The sequence below is a fragment of the Doryrhamphus excisus genome, linkage group LG9 (genome assembly GCF_037039965.1).
Source record: "Doryrhamphus excisus strain RoL-2023G ecotype Guam linkage group LG9, RoL_Dexc_Guam_v1.1, whole genome shotgun sequence".
Taxonomy (NCBI): Eukaryota; Metazoa; Chordata; class Actinopteri; order Syngnathiformes; family Syngnathidae; genus Doryrhamphus; species Doryrhamphus excisus.
In genome coordinates, this window is record NC_136365.1 from 6,410,555 (window position 1) to 6,426,863 (window position 16,309).

A 16,309-nucleotide genomic window follows, 5' to 3' on the forward strand; every position below is an offset into this window, starting at 1 on the left:
GTGTGAGGAAATTTGCAGTTTCCTCCGGGCCGTTTCCACAGTGTCATTTTTAAACTCAGAAATATACCACTCATTTGTTGTTTCAGAGAAGAAATATGGGTGTCGTAGGTCACAGGTAGTGTAGCACTGAAATTTGCGCATTTTGATGGTTTGACTGTAGATGTCAATGTGAGTGTGAATGATTGATATACTGTATTTTCCCTGTGATTGGTTGGAAATCCTCGGCTCCAGCATATCAGTGCGAGTGAGGATAAACAACAACAAAAAATGGATGGCTGTATGGATGAACGGAATCCAGCCCAGGGTATATCTTTTGTCCAAAGTCAGCTGGGATGAACTTCTCTTGGTAGAAAATGGATGCAGACAAGGTTGTCGTCATGTGAAATACTCCCAGTTAAGTGGCCAAATCTGCACATAGACCACCCATCTTTTCTCAAAGGAAGAACAAAACCTGTTCCCGATAAGCTGTTTTCACTTTTGCTGAGTCGTCAGTCTGATATCTGACGTCAACCCAGTTGCCTTTTATACTCCTTTTGTCTGTTTTATCTGTTTCCGGATGCTCGAGCGAATGGCAGTTTCTCCAGAGGGAATAACTGACAATCTTTTTACGTCTCGAAAAGGTAAGAGAACAAAGGTTACCGGTACAAAACTGTGACTTTTCCCTCCGATACTTTGTCCTGCTACCAATCATCAGTTAGCATTTAACTAGGCATAAAAAAAGGTGACATGATCCCCTGATTACAAATAATGTATCTCAAATCACCTCCTCCAATCGTGAAGTGTACCATGACTTTAGATGTCAAGTGTACCCAAGCACGGCACGGATTGCCTAGTGTGAGCGCGCATTAAATCTCAAAGCTCCCAAAGAAAAAAAGTCATAAAACTTGACAAATATCACACTTTATGGAGCAATAAAAACAGAGTTGTGGCTTCACACTTTACATGGACACCAGACAAAAAAAAAAATGCTTGAGTATTCAATGGCAGTTTTGTCAGGTCAGTGTGAGTGGGTGTTCAACCAAATGATAATTACAAACTGCTTCAGCTTGTACCCAAACACAAACACCGGCATCTTTTTCTTTGATAAATGTTATCTATTAGGGCTATTTAGGCACACCAACCTCCTCGCTGAAAAAGGTAACATTATGCAAACAAATTACTCCTGGAATGGCTATTTCTGGGGAAAGAAACAGCATGCAATAACACTAAGACACCTTGTTAAATGGTCCGTCAGAGAAACGCGGTAAAGTACTGTAAACTCTTCCGGCATTAACATTATTGGATTACAAGCTCCAAATGTGCCACATAATGAGTTGATTCTGCTTTAGAAAAGGGAAGATAAATAATATGATAAATAATACCTATTTATAATGAATAGAGATGTGAGCAGTTTTTGTCCAAAATACTGGGTTTCGCTTGGATTTTGTCACATCTTACCATGCTTTTGTGAGTTAGTCAAAAGAAATGGGCAAAGTGTGTTGTGAAAAAACAAAAATATACTAGAAAAAAGTTAAAAAATTTGTTATATTCAATGATGTTCCACCGCAGTCTTTAAGGTGGAAGCAATGAACATCTTAACTTAAGACCCTTCATGACAGTGAGACACCGTGTTTGTTGCAAATCAAGTAAACAAACATTAGTCCTATTTTATGCTCTTAGTCTTCAGCTTTTAACTCCAGTGTTTTGTTTTTATCTTTTTAGTCCTATTTTATGCTTTTAGTCTTCAGCTTTTAACTCCAGTGTTTTGTTTTTATCTTTTTAGTCCTATTTTATGCTCTTAGTCTTCAGCTTTTAACTCCAGTGTTTTGTTTTTATCTTTTTAGTCCTATTTTATGCTCTTAGTCTTCAGCTTTTAACTCCAGTGTTTTGTTTTTATCTTTTTAGTCCTATTTTATGCTTTTAGTCTTCAGCTTTTAACTCCAGTGTTTCCTCAGGGGGGTCCTCCACACTGGGGGCTGTGTCTGGTCTGCTGAGGGGGTGCCATCCTTGGGTCCCCTCGACCCGGCCGGCTGGGGGTTCCTCCCTTTAATGTGTGTGTGTGTGTGTGTGTGTGTGTGTGTGGGTCTAGTATGGAGGGTGGGAAGGAGGGGCTTTCTTTTGTTTCTTTATTTTTTTTTCCTTTTAATTGTGGAAATTGTTTTAATTCTGTAAAGCACTTTGTGTTGCATGTCTTTGCAGGAAAAGTGCTATACAAATAAAGTTGATTTGATTTGATAAACATGACAGGAAGCAATCCATCATCCATAAATAAGTGACATAAATTCCTCTTTACATTTTATGAAGTGGTGCTTAGTTGTTGTTCTACTGTCAGACTGTGTACAGTACTGTAACACAGAAAGGTAAACTGTACACCATGTTACTGAAAAGTGGGTCAGTGATTTTATTGCGACCATGGATTGTGGAAATGACCAAAAAAGTGTATCCTTCCAAACTTAACCCGATTGTACTACTTTTTGGAAACTGAACTTCCGGTAGCTACTTGAAGTTTTTTTGTTGCAAAGTGAAAACCTGAACTGCAAATGACATGCGAGTCATCATCAAAAAGAGTCCGAAATCTTTCCATGACCACCATGGTGATGTCACTGTCAGGAAGACAAAGGTCAAAGCCAAAATAAAACACATGCACACTCACCCTGCTAATGGAGAAGGTGACCCCGGGCTTTCCCGAACACACGCCCATGAAGCAGAAGCGCAGCTGCCAGTAGAACAAATGTTCACAGATGAAGGTGATGAATGACAGAACCATGGCAGCCCCGAGCATGTAGAAGACCCCTGCCATGTTGTCCACATCCAGCTGACTGCTCATCACCTCGTTTTTCTCATTGTGGCAGATACCTGTAAGCCATAAGGCCTCCAACTCCTCCATCTCACCTGGAAGGGGAGCAGACACATTATTGGAAGGTTAGTGATATGTGTGAGCCGCACGGAACCTCGGGTGTTTCCGCCTTCAAGTGTGAGCTCGGGTAAAAGGACACATATTTTTGGGTGGCGAGTTGATGCCAAAAACAACTCAGGTCTCAAGTATGGGGAAAAAATGTCACATTGCATTATTTGAACTCAACGCCCCGACAGACGATCATCCTCATTAAGGATTGCTCATGCAAGGGTGATCATTCTTTGTTGTGGGAAAAAAAAAAAACTGCCTGCTGGGACTTGACAATCCTTAGGGAGGAAGTATACATGGTCATGTGACCAGTATTTCCACCCTAAAATGGCTCCATCTTAGTTCCATATCTCTGGGGGCTGCTAAAGGGGTAGGACACGTCCAGAGAGATTTGCTGGATTTGCCCCGATGGTTGTGTGTGTGTGCGAGAGAGAGATCAAGTGGGGTATATAGTTCTTCAATGCTTACATAATATAGTTTGTGCAAAGGAGCATGAATGAGTTTATCCTAGAGAGGTGTTAAGTTGCTTTTACTGAGGTCCCTTCATCTAAGCGGGCTCTGACATACTTTTTTGATAAATAAATTAGAATAATAAATTAGAATTATTCAAATTCTAATATAATTAATTCTAATTATATTAGAATTATTGATAAGATGATATAGATAAATAACCAGCTGACGTCTTTTATCTGGAAATGTCCTTTTTTTTGGGACTCAAAATTATTTCTTTCATTACTCAGCATCTGCCAGTCTACACAACACTGATTGATTGGTTGGTGACATGATTTATTCATGTCACCACTGGTCAGTCAGTCTAAATGTCAATCATTACAGGCAGCCCTACTGATTAGGAGGTCATGTGACTTATACTTCATGCAAACATTGATCAGTCTCTCTGGCGACCATTTCAGCACCATCGCTCACTGTGGAGTACGGCTTCACGATGCTCATTTTATTTTTCCAGACACAATCAGGGGAAGGGCGGCACGGCGCGCAGACCTCACAGCTAGGAGACCAGGGTTCAATTCCACCCTCGGCCATCTTTGTGTGGAGTTTGCATGTTCTCCCTGTGCATGCGTGGGTTTTCTCCGGGTACTCTGGTTTCCTCCCACATTCCAAAAACATGGTAGGTTAATTGGCGACTCCAAGTGAGTGTGAATGGTTGTTTGTCTATATGTGCCCTGTGATTGGCTGGCGACCAGTCCAGGGTGTACCCCGCCTCTCGCCCGAAGACAACTGGGATAGGCTCCAGCACCCCCGCGACCCTCGTGAGGAAAAAGCAGTAGAAAATGAATGAATGAATTAAGGGGAATAAATTGTGGAGTGTCGTGCATCAGTCCGGCAACACAGTTCCACTGTAAACTTCAGCTTTACAGGTGCCACTTCTGCTGTGCGGCCAATTTGTGTTGTGGTAAAGATGTCTGCTGTCATAATAAGCAGCCAAACAGTGGCACCACCTGTTAAAGTGGAAGCCATTATTTGAGGAAATACTGTAAACAAACTCCACATCGGATATACAGTATATCTACGTACGAACATTTGAAAAAAATCTGTATTCAAACTGACATAAAAATATGAGACACAGATCACACATGATCAAAAACGTCTGAACTGACCTGCAGTGCAAACATAGCCATACATACAGTATTTACAGATCCAACATTCATGCAATATCTTGTGTAAACATTGTCAATTACCGTCTCCAAACAGCATAAGGATGGCCAGATCCACAGCACGTTTCCAGCCCGAGTCCTTCTGGATGGCGATGCCGTACCCAGTGGAGGCAAACACCTTGCCACTGCCAATGGTGACTAGCTTGCAGCCTTCATCTCTGCCCGCCATGTAGTTTAGTACTGCAGCGTCGTAGATGAAGGCGTCCAGTTTGCTGTGGAATACAATGGGAGAGTGGAATAAGTCACTTTTATAGACAGCTTTAAATATTTAAATATTATGAATCACTAATAACATAATGACAGCAGAATGGGCACATCCAAATCAGTCCCTTCCTCAGTCTATACTGCACTTAATCAGTCAACTGATATTTGGATGGAATAATCGTAGAAGCAAATATAAAACTTCATTTTTACTCCAGAAAAAAAGCCTGACAAAAGCTGGGGTATACATTCGGGGTCTTTAGATTTATGCATTCAAACAAAACGTCTCCCCAAACAAGTCATCTTCTTCACACACCAGTGATCTGGAAGAAATGTGGTAAAGTAAAGACACTCACTGAAATAAATGAAAATGTAGATTTTTGTTTTACTTTTTTTTGTGATTAGATATTTACATTTACATGAAAAACTGTTATAATACACACTTTTTCATTATTTTGATTTATAGCCTCATCAGTAGTAGAAGTACTATTTTTCACAATTCCACTGCCTGCCCTGTGATTGGCTGGCAACCAGTTCAGGGTGTACCCCGCCTCTCGCCCGAAGACAACTGGGATAGACTCCAGCACCCCCGTGACCCTCGTGAGGATAAACGGTAGAAAATGAATGAATGAATTAATGTTATAATACACACTTTTTCATTATTTTGATTTATAGCCTCATCAGTAGTAGAAGTACTATTTTTCGCAATTCCACTGCCTGCCCTGTGATTGGCTGGCAACCAGTCCAGGGCGTACCCCGCCTCTCACCCAAAGACAGCTGGGATAGGCTCCAGCATACCTGCAACCCTAGTGAAGACAAGCAGTATAGAAAAAGGATGGATGGATGAATTCCACTGCATTATACTGTTTGTTATATTGTTATATTGTATATGTATATTATATTGTATTGTTATATTGTATCTTTGTTTTTTTCTTTTAATTGTGGAAATTGTTTTAATTCTGTAAAGCACTTTGTGTTGCATGTCTTTGCAGGAAAAGTGCTATACAAATAAAGTTGATTTGATTTGATTTATACAGTATGTATTTGTTTTAGTGTTACTTTTGTGTTTTTTATGCCTATAAATAAAATGTAGTATTATTTTCCCTATATGTAAATGTAAGGCACCTTTCTGCGCTAATCTAATCATCTCTCAGTGATTTGACAGATAAATAATGAGACAGTCACCAAACCCGCAGTAAACTGCTGTCAACGGTGCCTTTGGGCTCAGTGGTCATTCAGCTTGATCTCTAATGGAGCGTTCCATTGTCTTTTAGCTTTAAATGGAGACACTGGATGGGTTATTAGTTACACAGATTGTTATTCTGGCTGCCAGTGCCCACCCCCATGAATCAGAATGGTGTCTCTTCCTTCATCTCTCTCCACTGTTTACATCTTTTCTTACGGTTGCATCATTGAAACACCACTCCCCCCCCCTTTCATCTCCATGTCAGCCGCTCTGAAGCCCCTCCTCACCCAGTCTTGAGACTGTACAGTGCCTCGTCCACATTCTTCTGGTGGAAGCTGGTCATGTAGGCATGCATGTCCCGGTAGTTGTTCCGGATGTTGCGCTCTGTGCTCCCATTGGGCACGGTACCAAAGCGGAATGGCGGTGAGAATTCGTTAGGCTTCTGGAACTGTTGTTGTATGAAGGGGGGAAATGGTGGATGTGGGTGGCGGTTTCCGGAAAAGAGACCACAAAAGAGAAAATGACAGAGGAGTGCTCGTTAGTGTTGAAAAGGCACTGAGACGCATCAAATAGTCTTTAATGCACTGTTGAGCAGGGAAGACAGAACTATGCTTTGGAAGGTCTAAATTTACTAAATGTTTGGAGTCGTGATCAGGGGGGCTGACGCACATCTCAAGGACGAGCACACAGCTCTGAAAATATACTGGCTTGCAACTCATTAAACCGAACATACCCATTTTTGATCAAGGATAAAACCTCCAAAATATGACCTCCAAAGAATTGATCTAAATCAGGGGTATCCAAAGTGCAGTTCAGGGACAATTTGCTGGCTGCAGCTGTGTTTTATTGGCCCGCGGCACATGGGGAACAAATAAAATAAAAATGAAACCAAAAAACCCAGCGAAAATAGAGCCAATATGGTGATACTAATAACCAATAACACAAAGCTTTGTCGCTAAATATAGATAATTTTTTAAAGCCTTTTTACAAAGTTAAAAAATACATAAAAATATCAAAGCAGCCCACTGCATCATTTGATTTTTCGGTGGAAAAAGTTTGGACACCCCTGATCTAAATAAACAAAAAGTTTTCTATCATCATACAGGACAATTAATTGTATTATTGTAATTAATCACAGTTTATAAATTAATTACAATGAATCACCATTTGCAACTACTGTATGCCTAAAATGTCCTATGAAATATCACTGTATTTTTATAAACTAGCGATGGTTGGGTACACGGGATATGATTCAGTCCACCCTACACGGGACAATCCTACCTTATGGGCTGGGATAGGCTCATTTTGCACTGTGTGTGTGTGTGGTGTGTGCCTGTGCCCATTTCCTACACTGTACATCTCAAATGAGTGACAGTCTGCCGAAAAGCGGAAAAAAATACGAGTCATTCGGCACTGAGTATATACTGTATATCAGACAGTGTAAGTGACAACAGATGCATGGCCCCGCCCATCTGTGTCAGCTATGTGCCTACACTTCACCTCCGTTAAAAGTGCATAAAATGAAAAAAATTATTCTGCACATTACAACGCTGCACTTCCAGTAAGGAACTTAAAATAAAATTATTATCACCCTATGATACTAATTATCACTCTTACTGTTGCCCTTTGTTATGTCTGAGCAGGTTTTTTTTTGCTTTTTGTTTGTTTTTTTTTTACAGGAAGCAGCTGATTGGGTCCCATCGTTTTTGGAGCCTATTAATGAGTGTAGGTGCGCTCTGCTGGTTGTCTCCGCTCGCCACCTTCCACTCTATGTGGTATACCTTCTTATGCAGTGTGATTCAGGGACACTACACTGCTTCGTGCTGGCTGGTGGCATAAACGTGTTTTATATTAGTTTTTAGTTCTTGTTTGACTGGCAGTTCTGTTTTTGGTTTTGTTTAGGGATTTAGTTGACTTCAGGCCTAGCGATGAGGTAACAGGTCGATGGCCCTGTGGAGGGTTGGCCTGTTCACATCACTGTCTGATTGTTCATTTGGGCTAGTGCAGCAGGAATGTTTATTTTTGGGCACGGTAGGGAGTTTTCATGTATATTTTTTGTGTATATGTATTTTTTTTTTAATTATTTTATCTTTTTTCGTTTATGTATCGATAATCTTATGTATCTTATGTATCTGACTGCCTTTCCCCGCTTCCTGTGTCCTCCTTAAATATGTTATGTTCCTCACATGTAACACACCTTTCAAAAAAGAAATACTGCAAACCAACCAAGCCTGGACAGTTTGACATTAGATTATTTCTATTGTTTCCAAATCCAAACCCCACCAGAGGTCGAGGTCAGATTGTGTTCATCCTTAGGGGTTCAATGGTAAACAGAAATACTACCAGTACTATATACTGGGTTTACAACTAAAAGTTAGTAATAATCTGTACATGCAGCATATTTAGATTCTGTTCCTACACTTTAGAAGCTCTTCCTGTGAGGTGTATTCCCACCTTTTTGTCTGACAGGCCCGACACCTGGTCGACATACTCCTCCTGGATCATGAAGGCTGCCAGGTTGGCAGTGTAGGAAGCCAAGAAGATGACAGCGAAAAAGGCCCACACGGACACCATGATCTTGCTTGTGGTACCTTTGGGATTCTGCACCGGAACAGAGTTGTTGAAAACCAGACCCCAAAGTAGCCAGATGGCCTTTCCGATAGTGAAGGAGGGACCGCCGGGCTCTGGCAAACAAAAGAGGAGAGGTATGATGGAGGAAGGAAAGAATGTTTGATGGATAACTGGATTCACTTCTGCACTTTGTTGGTGACGACTTCATTTGGTACAAAAATGATGCCTTTACAAAAATAACGACTTCATCATGGATCACCGAGAAGCTCTTCTTGAGGCTGATGTTCTGTGATAGTACATTTCCAATCTGTGTTAGCAGGTCTCTTAGATCTAGCTGTATTTGTACTATAGATTCCTCTTGTTGTGCTATCATCTCATCCCTTAAGGGGCAAGAGTGGTGGACTTAAGGTGGACAAGTGGTTAACACGCAGGCCGCACAGCAAGGAGACCAGGGTTGATTCCCTGCTGTGTGGAATTTGCATGTTCTCCTTGTGCTTGAGTTTTCTCCGTTTTCCTCCCACATTCCAAAAATATGCATGCTAGGTTAATTGTCCATAGGTATGAATGTGAGTGTGAATGGTTGTTTGTCTATATGTGCCCTGTGATTGGCTGGTGACCAGTCCAGTGTCCAGCCTCTCGCCCGGCTGGGATAGGCTCCAGCATGCCCTTGTGAGGATAAGCGGTATAGAAAATGGAATGGATGTTCCTTAAATAATACATCTTTCACAGTGTCAATTAAAACTATCATTATCTTTATTAAGGCAGCATTTTGGTTACCGTGCTTCCGATTGTTCATGTGTACCTAATGTTGTGTCTGTATAGTGAGTAGTGACGACCTCATTGTTTGAGACCATTCCACCCACGTGTGTGTTTGTGTGCAGAGGAATGACAAGCTCTCTCCACTGTAGCTATGTGGCATTCGAGAGGGCGTAAAGGAGGTGGGGGGAAGCAGTCGACGGGCACAGCAGGCTACAATTACTCCACATCTGGAGCAGGAGTGTGCTCAGAACGACAGCCTTACGTAACCTAGTGTGCACACTCAACAATGGATACACAAATAATAGGGAGTTTCTTCTCAGAGTACTACATGAACAAATGTTACTACAAATCAAACACATATTCCCTCTGGAGTATGCTGACAAAACAGGCTATAAAAATATTTTACAGATTTGATCATGAGTGGCTGCTGTTGTTGCGCCAGGTCAATTCTATCCTGAGAGTCGGCAGAAAAAGCAAAAGTGCTGACTTTGATAGCAAAGTTGATTGAAACTGGCAGCAACCTGAGATGGTTTTTGACTCCTAGCAGGCAGCAGCACTCGTGTCTGCCAAGCATTGTACAAGTTGACAAATATTTTCAATGAACAGTAATAGATCCAATCCGGTACATTCAGCCCCTTCTTACAAGCCGGGAAAGAGGAGGAGATGGTGTAACACTGGCGTAATACTTAAGATGGGGGGGGCTTTTACTCACACTAGGATAACTTTTCTGAAAATATACTGGTTTGCAACTCATTAAATCTAACATACCCATTTTTGATCAAGGATAAAACCTCCAAAATATGACCTCCAAAGAATTGATCTAAATCAGGGGTGTCCAAAGTGCAGTCCGGGGAAAATTTGCAGCTGTGTTTTATTGGCCCGCGGCACATGGGGAACAAATAAAATAAAAATGAAACCAAAAAACCCAGGGAAAAAAGAGCAAAAAGGCAAAATGTTAAGAGACGAAGCCAATATGGTGATACTAATAACCAATAACACAAAGCTTTGTCGCTAAATATAGATAATTTTTTAAAAAATACATTAAAATATCAGGGCGGCACGGCGGTCTAGTGGTTAGCGCGCAGACCTCACAGCTAGGAGACCAGGGTTCAATTCCACCCTCGGCCATCTCTGTGTGGAGTTTGCATGTTCTCCCCGTGCATGCGTGGGTTTTCTCCTGGTACTCCGGTTTCCTCCCACATTCCAAAAACATGCTAGGTTAATTGGAGACTCCAAATTGTCCATAGGTATGAATGTGAGTGTGAATGGTTGTTTGTCTATATGTGCCCCGCGACCCTCGTGAGGAAAAGCGGTAGAAAATGAATGAATTAATTAATTAATAAAAATATCAGAGCAGCCCACTGCATCCTTTGATTTTTCGGTGGAAAAAGTTTGGACACCCCTGATCTAAATAAACAAAAAGTTTGCTATCATCATACAGGACAATTAATTGTATTATTGTAATTAATCACAGTTTACAAATTAATTACAATGAATCACCATTTGCAACTACTGTATGCCTGAAATATCCTATGAAATATCACTGTATTTTTATAAACTAGCGATGGTTGGGTACACGGGATATGATTCAGTCCACCCTACACGGGACAATCCTACCTTATGGGCTGCGGGTTTTCAATACACTTTGCACTGTGTGGTGTGTGCCTGTGCCCATTTCCAAAACTGTACATCTCAAATGAGTGACAGTCTGAGTATATACTGTATATCAGACAGTATAAGTGACAACAGATGCATAGCCCCGCCCATCTGTGTCAGCTATGTGCCTATCGGCGGCTTTTGCTCACGCGAAGATAACTTTCAGATTGCGTTAAACAAGCCTTTTTATTAGAGAAGGAGCTCAAGTGACTGTCGGTGATGCTAAGAGACCCACGGTCAGCTTAAGCACATTGGAAGTGATAATAAAACCAATTTCAAGGTAACTCATTGACTGGTTCAATGCCCGAGTCTGTCCTTGTGTGTGTGTGTGTGTGTTTGTCATCATGTGTGCCTCTTACCTCTCCCATCTGCCAGGCAGCGATTGTAACCCACCGGGCTGAAGTACTCAAACACAAACACGGCCACGGCTGACACAATCAGCAGCATCACAAACATCATCACCCACACGTCGGCACTGAAGGGCTCTGGAACAATCAAATGGAGAGGGTATTAGGTTAGGTGCGCACATCATAATATTTATACAACACAAAAGAAACACATTAAGTATAATGTAATGAGATGACAGCATATCCATTTAAAAATGTTTATCATTGTGGTTGTAGTGGCGGAAAGCTGCACTGCATCATACTGAGAGCTGGTTCGAATATTTTGGTTACTTTATTGCACAACATGAAATGTGATTATTTAATTGTATTTAATTGTATTTAATTGTATTTAATTGTATTTAATTTTGGGCGGCACGGCGGTCTAGTGGTTAGTGCGCAGACCTCACAGCTAGGAGACCACGGTTCAATTCCACCTTCGGGCATCTCTGTGTGGAGTTTGCATGTTCTCCCCGTGCACGCGTGGGTTTTCTCCGGGTATTCCTCCCACATTCCAAAAACATGCTAGGTTAATTGGCGACTCCAAATTGTCCATAGGTATGAATGTGAGTGTGAATGGTTGTTTGTCTATATGTGCCCTGTGATTGGCTGGCGATCAGTCCAGGGTGTACCCCGCCTCTCGCCCGAAGACAGCTGGGATAGGCTCCAGCACCCCTCGTGAGGAAAAAGCGGTAGAAAATGAATGAATGTATTTAATTTTTTAATTTTAAAGAATATTTTTCTTTTTTCCTCTCACATTTATTTTTTAATCTCACCGAAACAATACCATAACATTGATGTTTTTTTTATATCCATGTTAGCTTGTGATGACTGGTGTGGTGAGTGTATAGTTGGAGTGGTTTCATTCTTTTTTCTTTTGTACTGGACTATGTACGATACAATGACTAGTAATGAACTGGTTGCTCTTGGCACGTAGTTGGGTGCCTCAAGCTGGGTGAGGGTGGTTGGATGCGGGGTTTTCATTCTTGTAGATAAGGAATAATATATGTTTTGTTGGGATGAGGTTGGAATCTGGGTGGTTCGGGGGGTGGGACTTCTTCCCACTCCCTTTCGAACATGTGTACGTTTATATATACAATAGGTATTTTTATTTGTGTTGATTTATGTTTGGTTTGTTGTGCTTTGGATGATGTTCGAAATAAAGAAGGGAAAAAAAATATATATATATTATGATGCAGAGAAATTAAAGTTCATAATAAACATATTTAGAAGGGGTGCACGTAAAATACCGGACCAATAATTATCAAAGTTGAGAAATTCTGACGTCATATACGATAATTCTTAAATATTATTATAATAGCTCTGATAACCGATAATTTGAAAAAACGCTTCAAAGAGGGGTCTGCACGGTGGAGAGTGGTTTGCACGCAGGCCACAAAACTAGTGTGCAAGTGTAAGTACTACTAACACTACTCTATTCATATTCCGACTTTTTTCTATTTTTGCTGTAGTTATCTTGTAGTTTTACATAAATAAAAAACTGTAGTGGCACGCAAATGCCCCCCGGCCCACACTTTGGACACTCCTATTTTAATAATGATAATAATAATACATTTTATTTGTATAGCGCTTTTCAAAATACTCAGACACTTTACAGAAGAATGAAGTTGAATAAAGCAAGTAAACAGAATAGTAGACACACCAAAATACAACATTCATTGGTTAATACACAGTTAATATATTTTCTCCATCTAGTACTACTTCATCTTAATTACTTCAATGACTTAATTCTCCCCATACTTCCTGCACCTCAGACTGTGCTGTTGGTTCCTATCCAGTTTCTATGAGTTTCTTCTTACCTAAGAAGGCAGAGGGCGACACGGTCCCATTGCTACGGGAGACCATGACGCTGATTCCTGTCTCAATGAATGGCACGGAGAAGTCAATGACCTCCGACCTCTCCTCGTTGATGGTGAGCGAGCCTACTGCCATATGAGCGTTCTTCAGCACCACCTGACACACACACACAGAGACGGGATATAGGAAGTCAGTGGACGCATTACTGTGCATGACCTCCCTAAGAGTGAGTTCCGGTACATTTAGCCTGAGGTCCTACTGCATAAAGCTATGAATAAAAATTGAAACTAGATGCAAGAGTGTGCAGGAATCTTACACTTGTAGTTTCTTCCACATTATCATATAGAGCTTATGTGTTTGAATTAAATCATTAGCTGCTGAGGCCTGGAGTTGTATAGTAATGCATTGGCGCACTACACATTAGCATAGCCTCCATGTGGATGTATCTTTTGGAAATCCTACAACCAAGCATGTATAGTAGGCAGGGAGTTATTAATTTTAAATGAGGCTGAACATCGTAACCCATTTCTGTTAAGATGATATTAATGTCACCTATTCCATGCCACAATCAATGAAGTTGCACATCACATTGATTCTTAATGGCTTGATGTGCATGCAAAACACACATTCTCTCTCTCTCTCTCACACACACACACACTTTCTCACATCTACTTGCTCTCTAAGCCTCTCCATCTCCCATTAGGAGCCTCAATGTGCTACACCCGAGGTCGTGTGGAGCCGATCGCTTGCTTCCCCTCAGGCCAGGTTGAGGGGGAACATGTGCTTGATGATGTGAAATAGGCAGAAGAGCAAGAGAGGGAGAGACTCTGAGATAATATAATTAGGCCTATCGCAATTGTAAATTTCTGTGGGCGCTCTAACAAACTCTTAAGGCTGCGGTATCAACAACAAACATACATACTGGAGTCTGATTAAATAAATACTGCAGAGGGTGTGATAATTACAATTACAATGTGAGGGAGCGAGGAGACGGAGGATACTACAGTCCATCACTTTCAATGCTCACCTCTCCAACCATGCCGTTCCATGTCCCGTTCACCTTCTTGCCGTGTTTACCATTCGTGACCAGGTAAAGGTCATACGTGAACTTGACTGTCTTGGCGATCTTTTTCAGGATGTCGATGCAAAAGCCTTTGCAGCAGCGCTTGATGTAGATGCCGGAATTGCCCGTTTGGTTGCTGACAGGTGAAATGAGGAGGGAGGGGAAATTACTAACAGCAAGATTAGCAGTTATAGTACAGGAAAAATGGCTGTTCCAAAAATAGAGGGAGGAATTACATCAATTGCCCACATTTGTAGTGTACAGTATGGGTACATGCTGGTGTTTCAGGTGAGATGAGAATAAAAGAAAAAAGAGGAATATGTCAAGTGGTGATTTGTCTATACGCATAATGCTCTGTTTAATAATGGTAATGTTGTTAGCAGTAATGGACAAACACATCATTAACCCGACGTTAGGATGGTATCTTTCCCCTTTTGTCAGTACAGGTCGTCTTTTATGCAAACATTTGCTATTTACTGTTTTGATATGAAAATGCTGTAAGTATGAAAAAATTATTTTGTTTCTCTAGTCGTATTATATTCGGGGTCTATAGATTTACGTACTTATACATGCATACCAACAGGTATGCATGTATATGTACGTTTTATATCACCATTTTGATGGTTATATCCATTATCATTATTTATTATGGTTGTAAAAAAATCACAGTTTTATCACTGTATGGTGACATTACCTTACACTTCTTTATGTATATTGATTGATTGATTCATTCATTTACTACCAGGGTCGCGGGGTGCTGGAGCCTATCCCAGCTGTCTTCAGGCAAGAGGCCGGTTACACCCTGGACTGGTGGCCAGCCAATCACAGGGCAGATATAGACAAACAACCATTCACACTCACATTCATACCTATGGACAATTTGGTGTCACCAATTGGAATGTGGGAGGAAACGGAGTACCCGGAGAAAACCCATGCATGCACGGGGACGCAACGCAACGCTGGTCTCCTAGCTGTGTGGCCTGTGCGTTAACCACTTGTACACCGCACTGCCCTCTTTATGTACAAATATATTAAATAAAAATCATACCTCCTTTCGGACATGTGGAACAGTGAATTGATTTATGTGACGTATTCCATTGTAACCTGATTAAATTAAATGAAACCATTAGCATTACCTCCACATTACAGACCGCCACAGGATTAGAAATTCACATCATGCATGTGAGCCAATTATATAGAATAAAATGCTAAATAGGATACAATATATTATGTATCGAGATTCAGCATTCATGGCCATACAAATTTGCAGATTGCAGAGTGGCCTTTTATTGGGGCCAACCTATTATGCTGTCGAATAAAACGTCTTGATGTGAGTGTGAGGTGGATGAATTATGAATGATGAATGCTAACTAACACAGAGTCAGACAGATTTGTGAACAATATTTGAGAGAGATGGGCCTTTTGTGTACATAGAACAACGATAGGTAATTTTTTTTCAGTTCATGAAAAATGGGAGGAAAAAAATAGCGTTGCGTTTATGTTTTTGTGCACCATGTGTTTGATGTTGTGGATGATGATGACTAATTAAAGTAAAATTTAGAATGAAGGAATTAAGTAAGCGACAGAAACCAAGGGGTGGGGAGGGGGGGTACACTAAAATCTTATTTTTCAACACCTAAAGGGGGAAGAAAATGAAAATGTCCTCTCACATGAGCTTGAGCTGTTTCCGACAAGGCACTGTGTTCCTCATGCAGGTACCACTCAGTGGGTCCACATCCTCCACTATGACAAAGGGCGCCTCCTCCAATGTAACGATGGACAGGTGATCCTCGTGGTCCTCTGCCGTGGTGAACAGCTCGAAACGAGGCCACACGTGATACTTCATGGCTAGAGAGCCTTTCTCCCACTTGCCCACCTTCAGCAGGGGAGCGTGAGGGTGAGGCCGTGTGATGGGCAGGATTTCGTGAAATGAAGAGAAGCAGAATTAAAGACGATATTTACCCTGTCCCATTGTCTGTCCTTGTCGAGAAGGATGATGACCAGTTTGGGGAAAATCTGGTGCCCCTCATCGCTGAATGACAGGTTACGCCCTTCAAATGTCACATTCATGATGTACCTGTGAATTAGATTGCAATGAGAAATGTCAAGCGTGTC

At 41.2% G+C, this 16,309-nt stretch overlaps 1 protein-coding gene across 5 annotated transcripts in view; it reads right to left on the bottom strand.

Annotated features, from left to right (window-relative positions):
• grin2bb (glutamate receptor, ionotropic, N-methyl D-aspartate 2B, genome duplicate b) overlaps positions 1–16,309 on the bottom strand; it is a 95,705-nt gene that overhangs the window by 6,340 nt on the left and 73,056 nt on the right. For all 5 annotated transcript variants that reach the window (XM_058069447.2, XM_078793317.1, XM_078793316.1 and 2 more), the window contains exons 7-15: positions 16,157–16,271; positions 15,865–16,070; positions 14,159–14,330; positions 13,134–13,287; positions 11,290–11,415; positions 8,399–8,628; positions 6,232–6,392; positions 4,582–4,769; positions 2,633–2,871 (exon numbers count right to left, since the gene is read on the bottom strand). In XM_058069447.2, the coding sequence (XP_057925430.2) occupies positions 2,633–2,871; positions 4,582–4,769; positions 6,232–6,392; positions 8,399–8,628; positions 11,290–11,415; positions 13,134–13,287; positions 14,159–14,330; positions 15,865–16,070; positions 16,157–16,271 (1,591 nt within the window). The remainder of the gene's footprint in view (positions 1–2,632; positions 2,872–4,581; positions 4,770–6,231; positions 6,393–8,398; positions 8,629–11,289; positions 11,416–13,133; positions 13,288–14,158; positions 14,331–15,864; positions 16,071–16,156; positions 16,272–16,309) is intronic.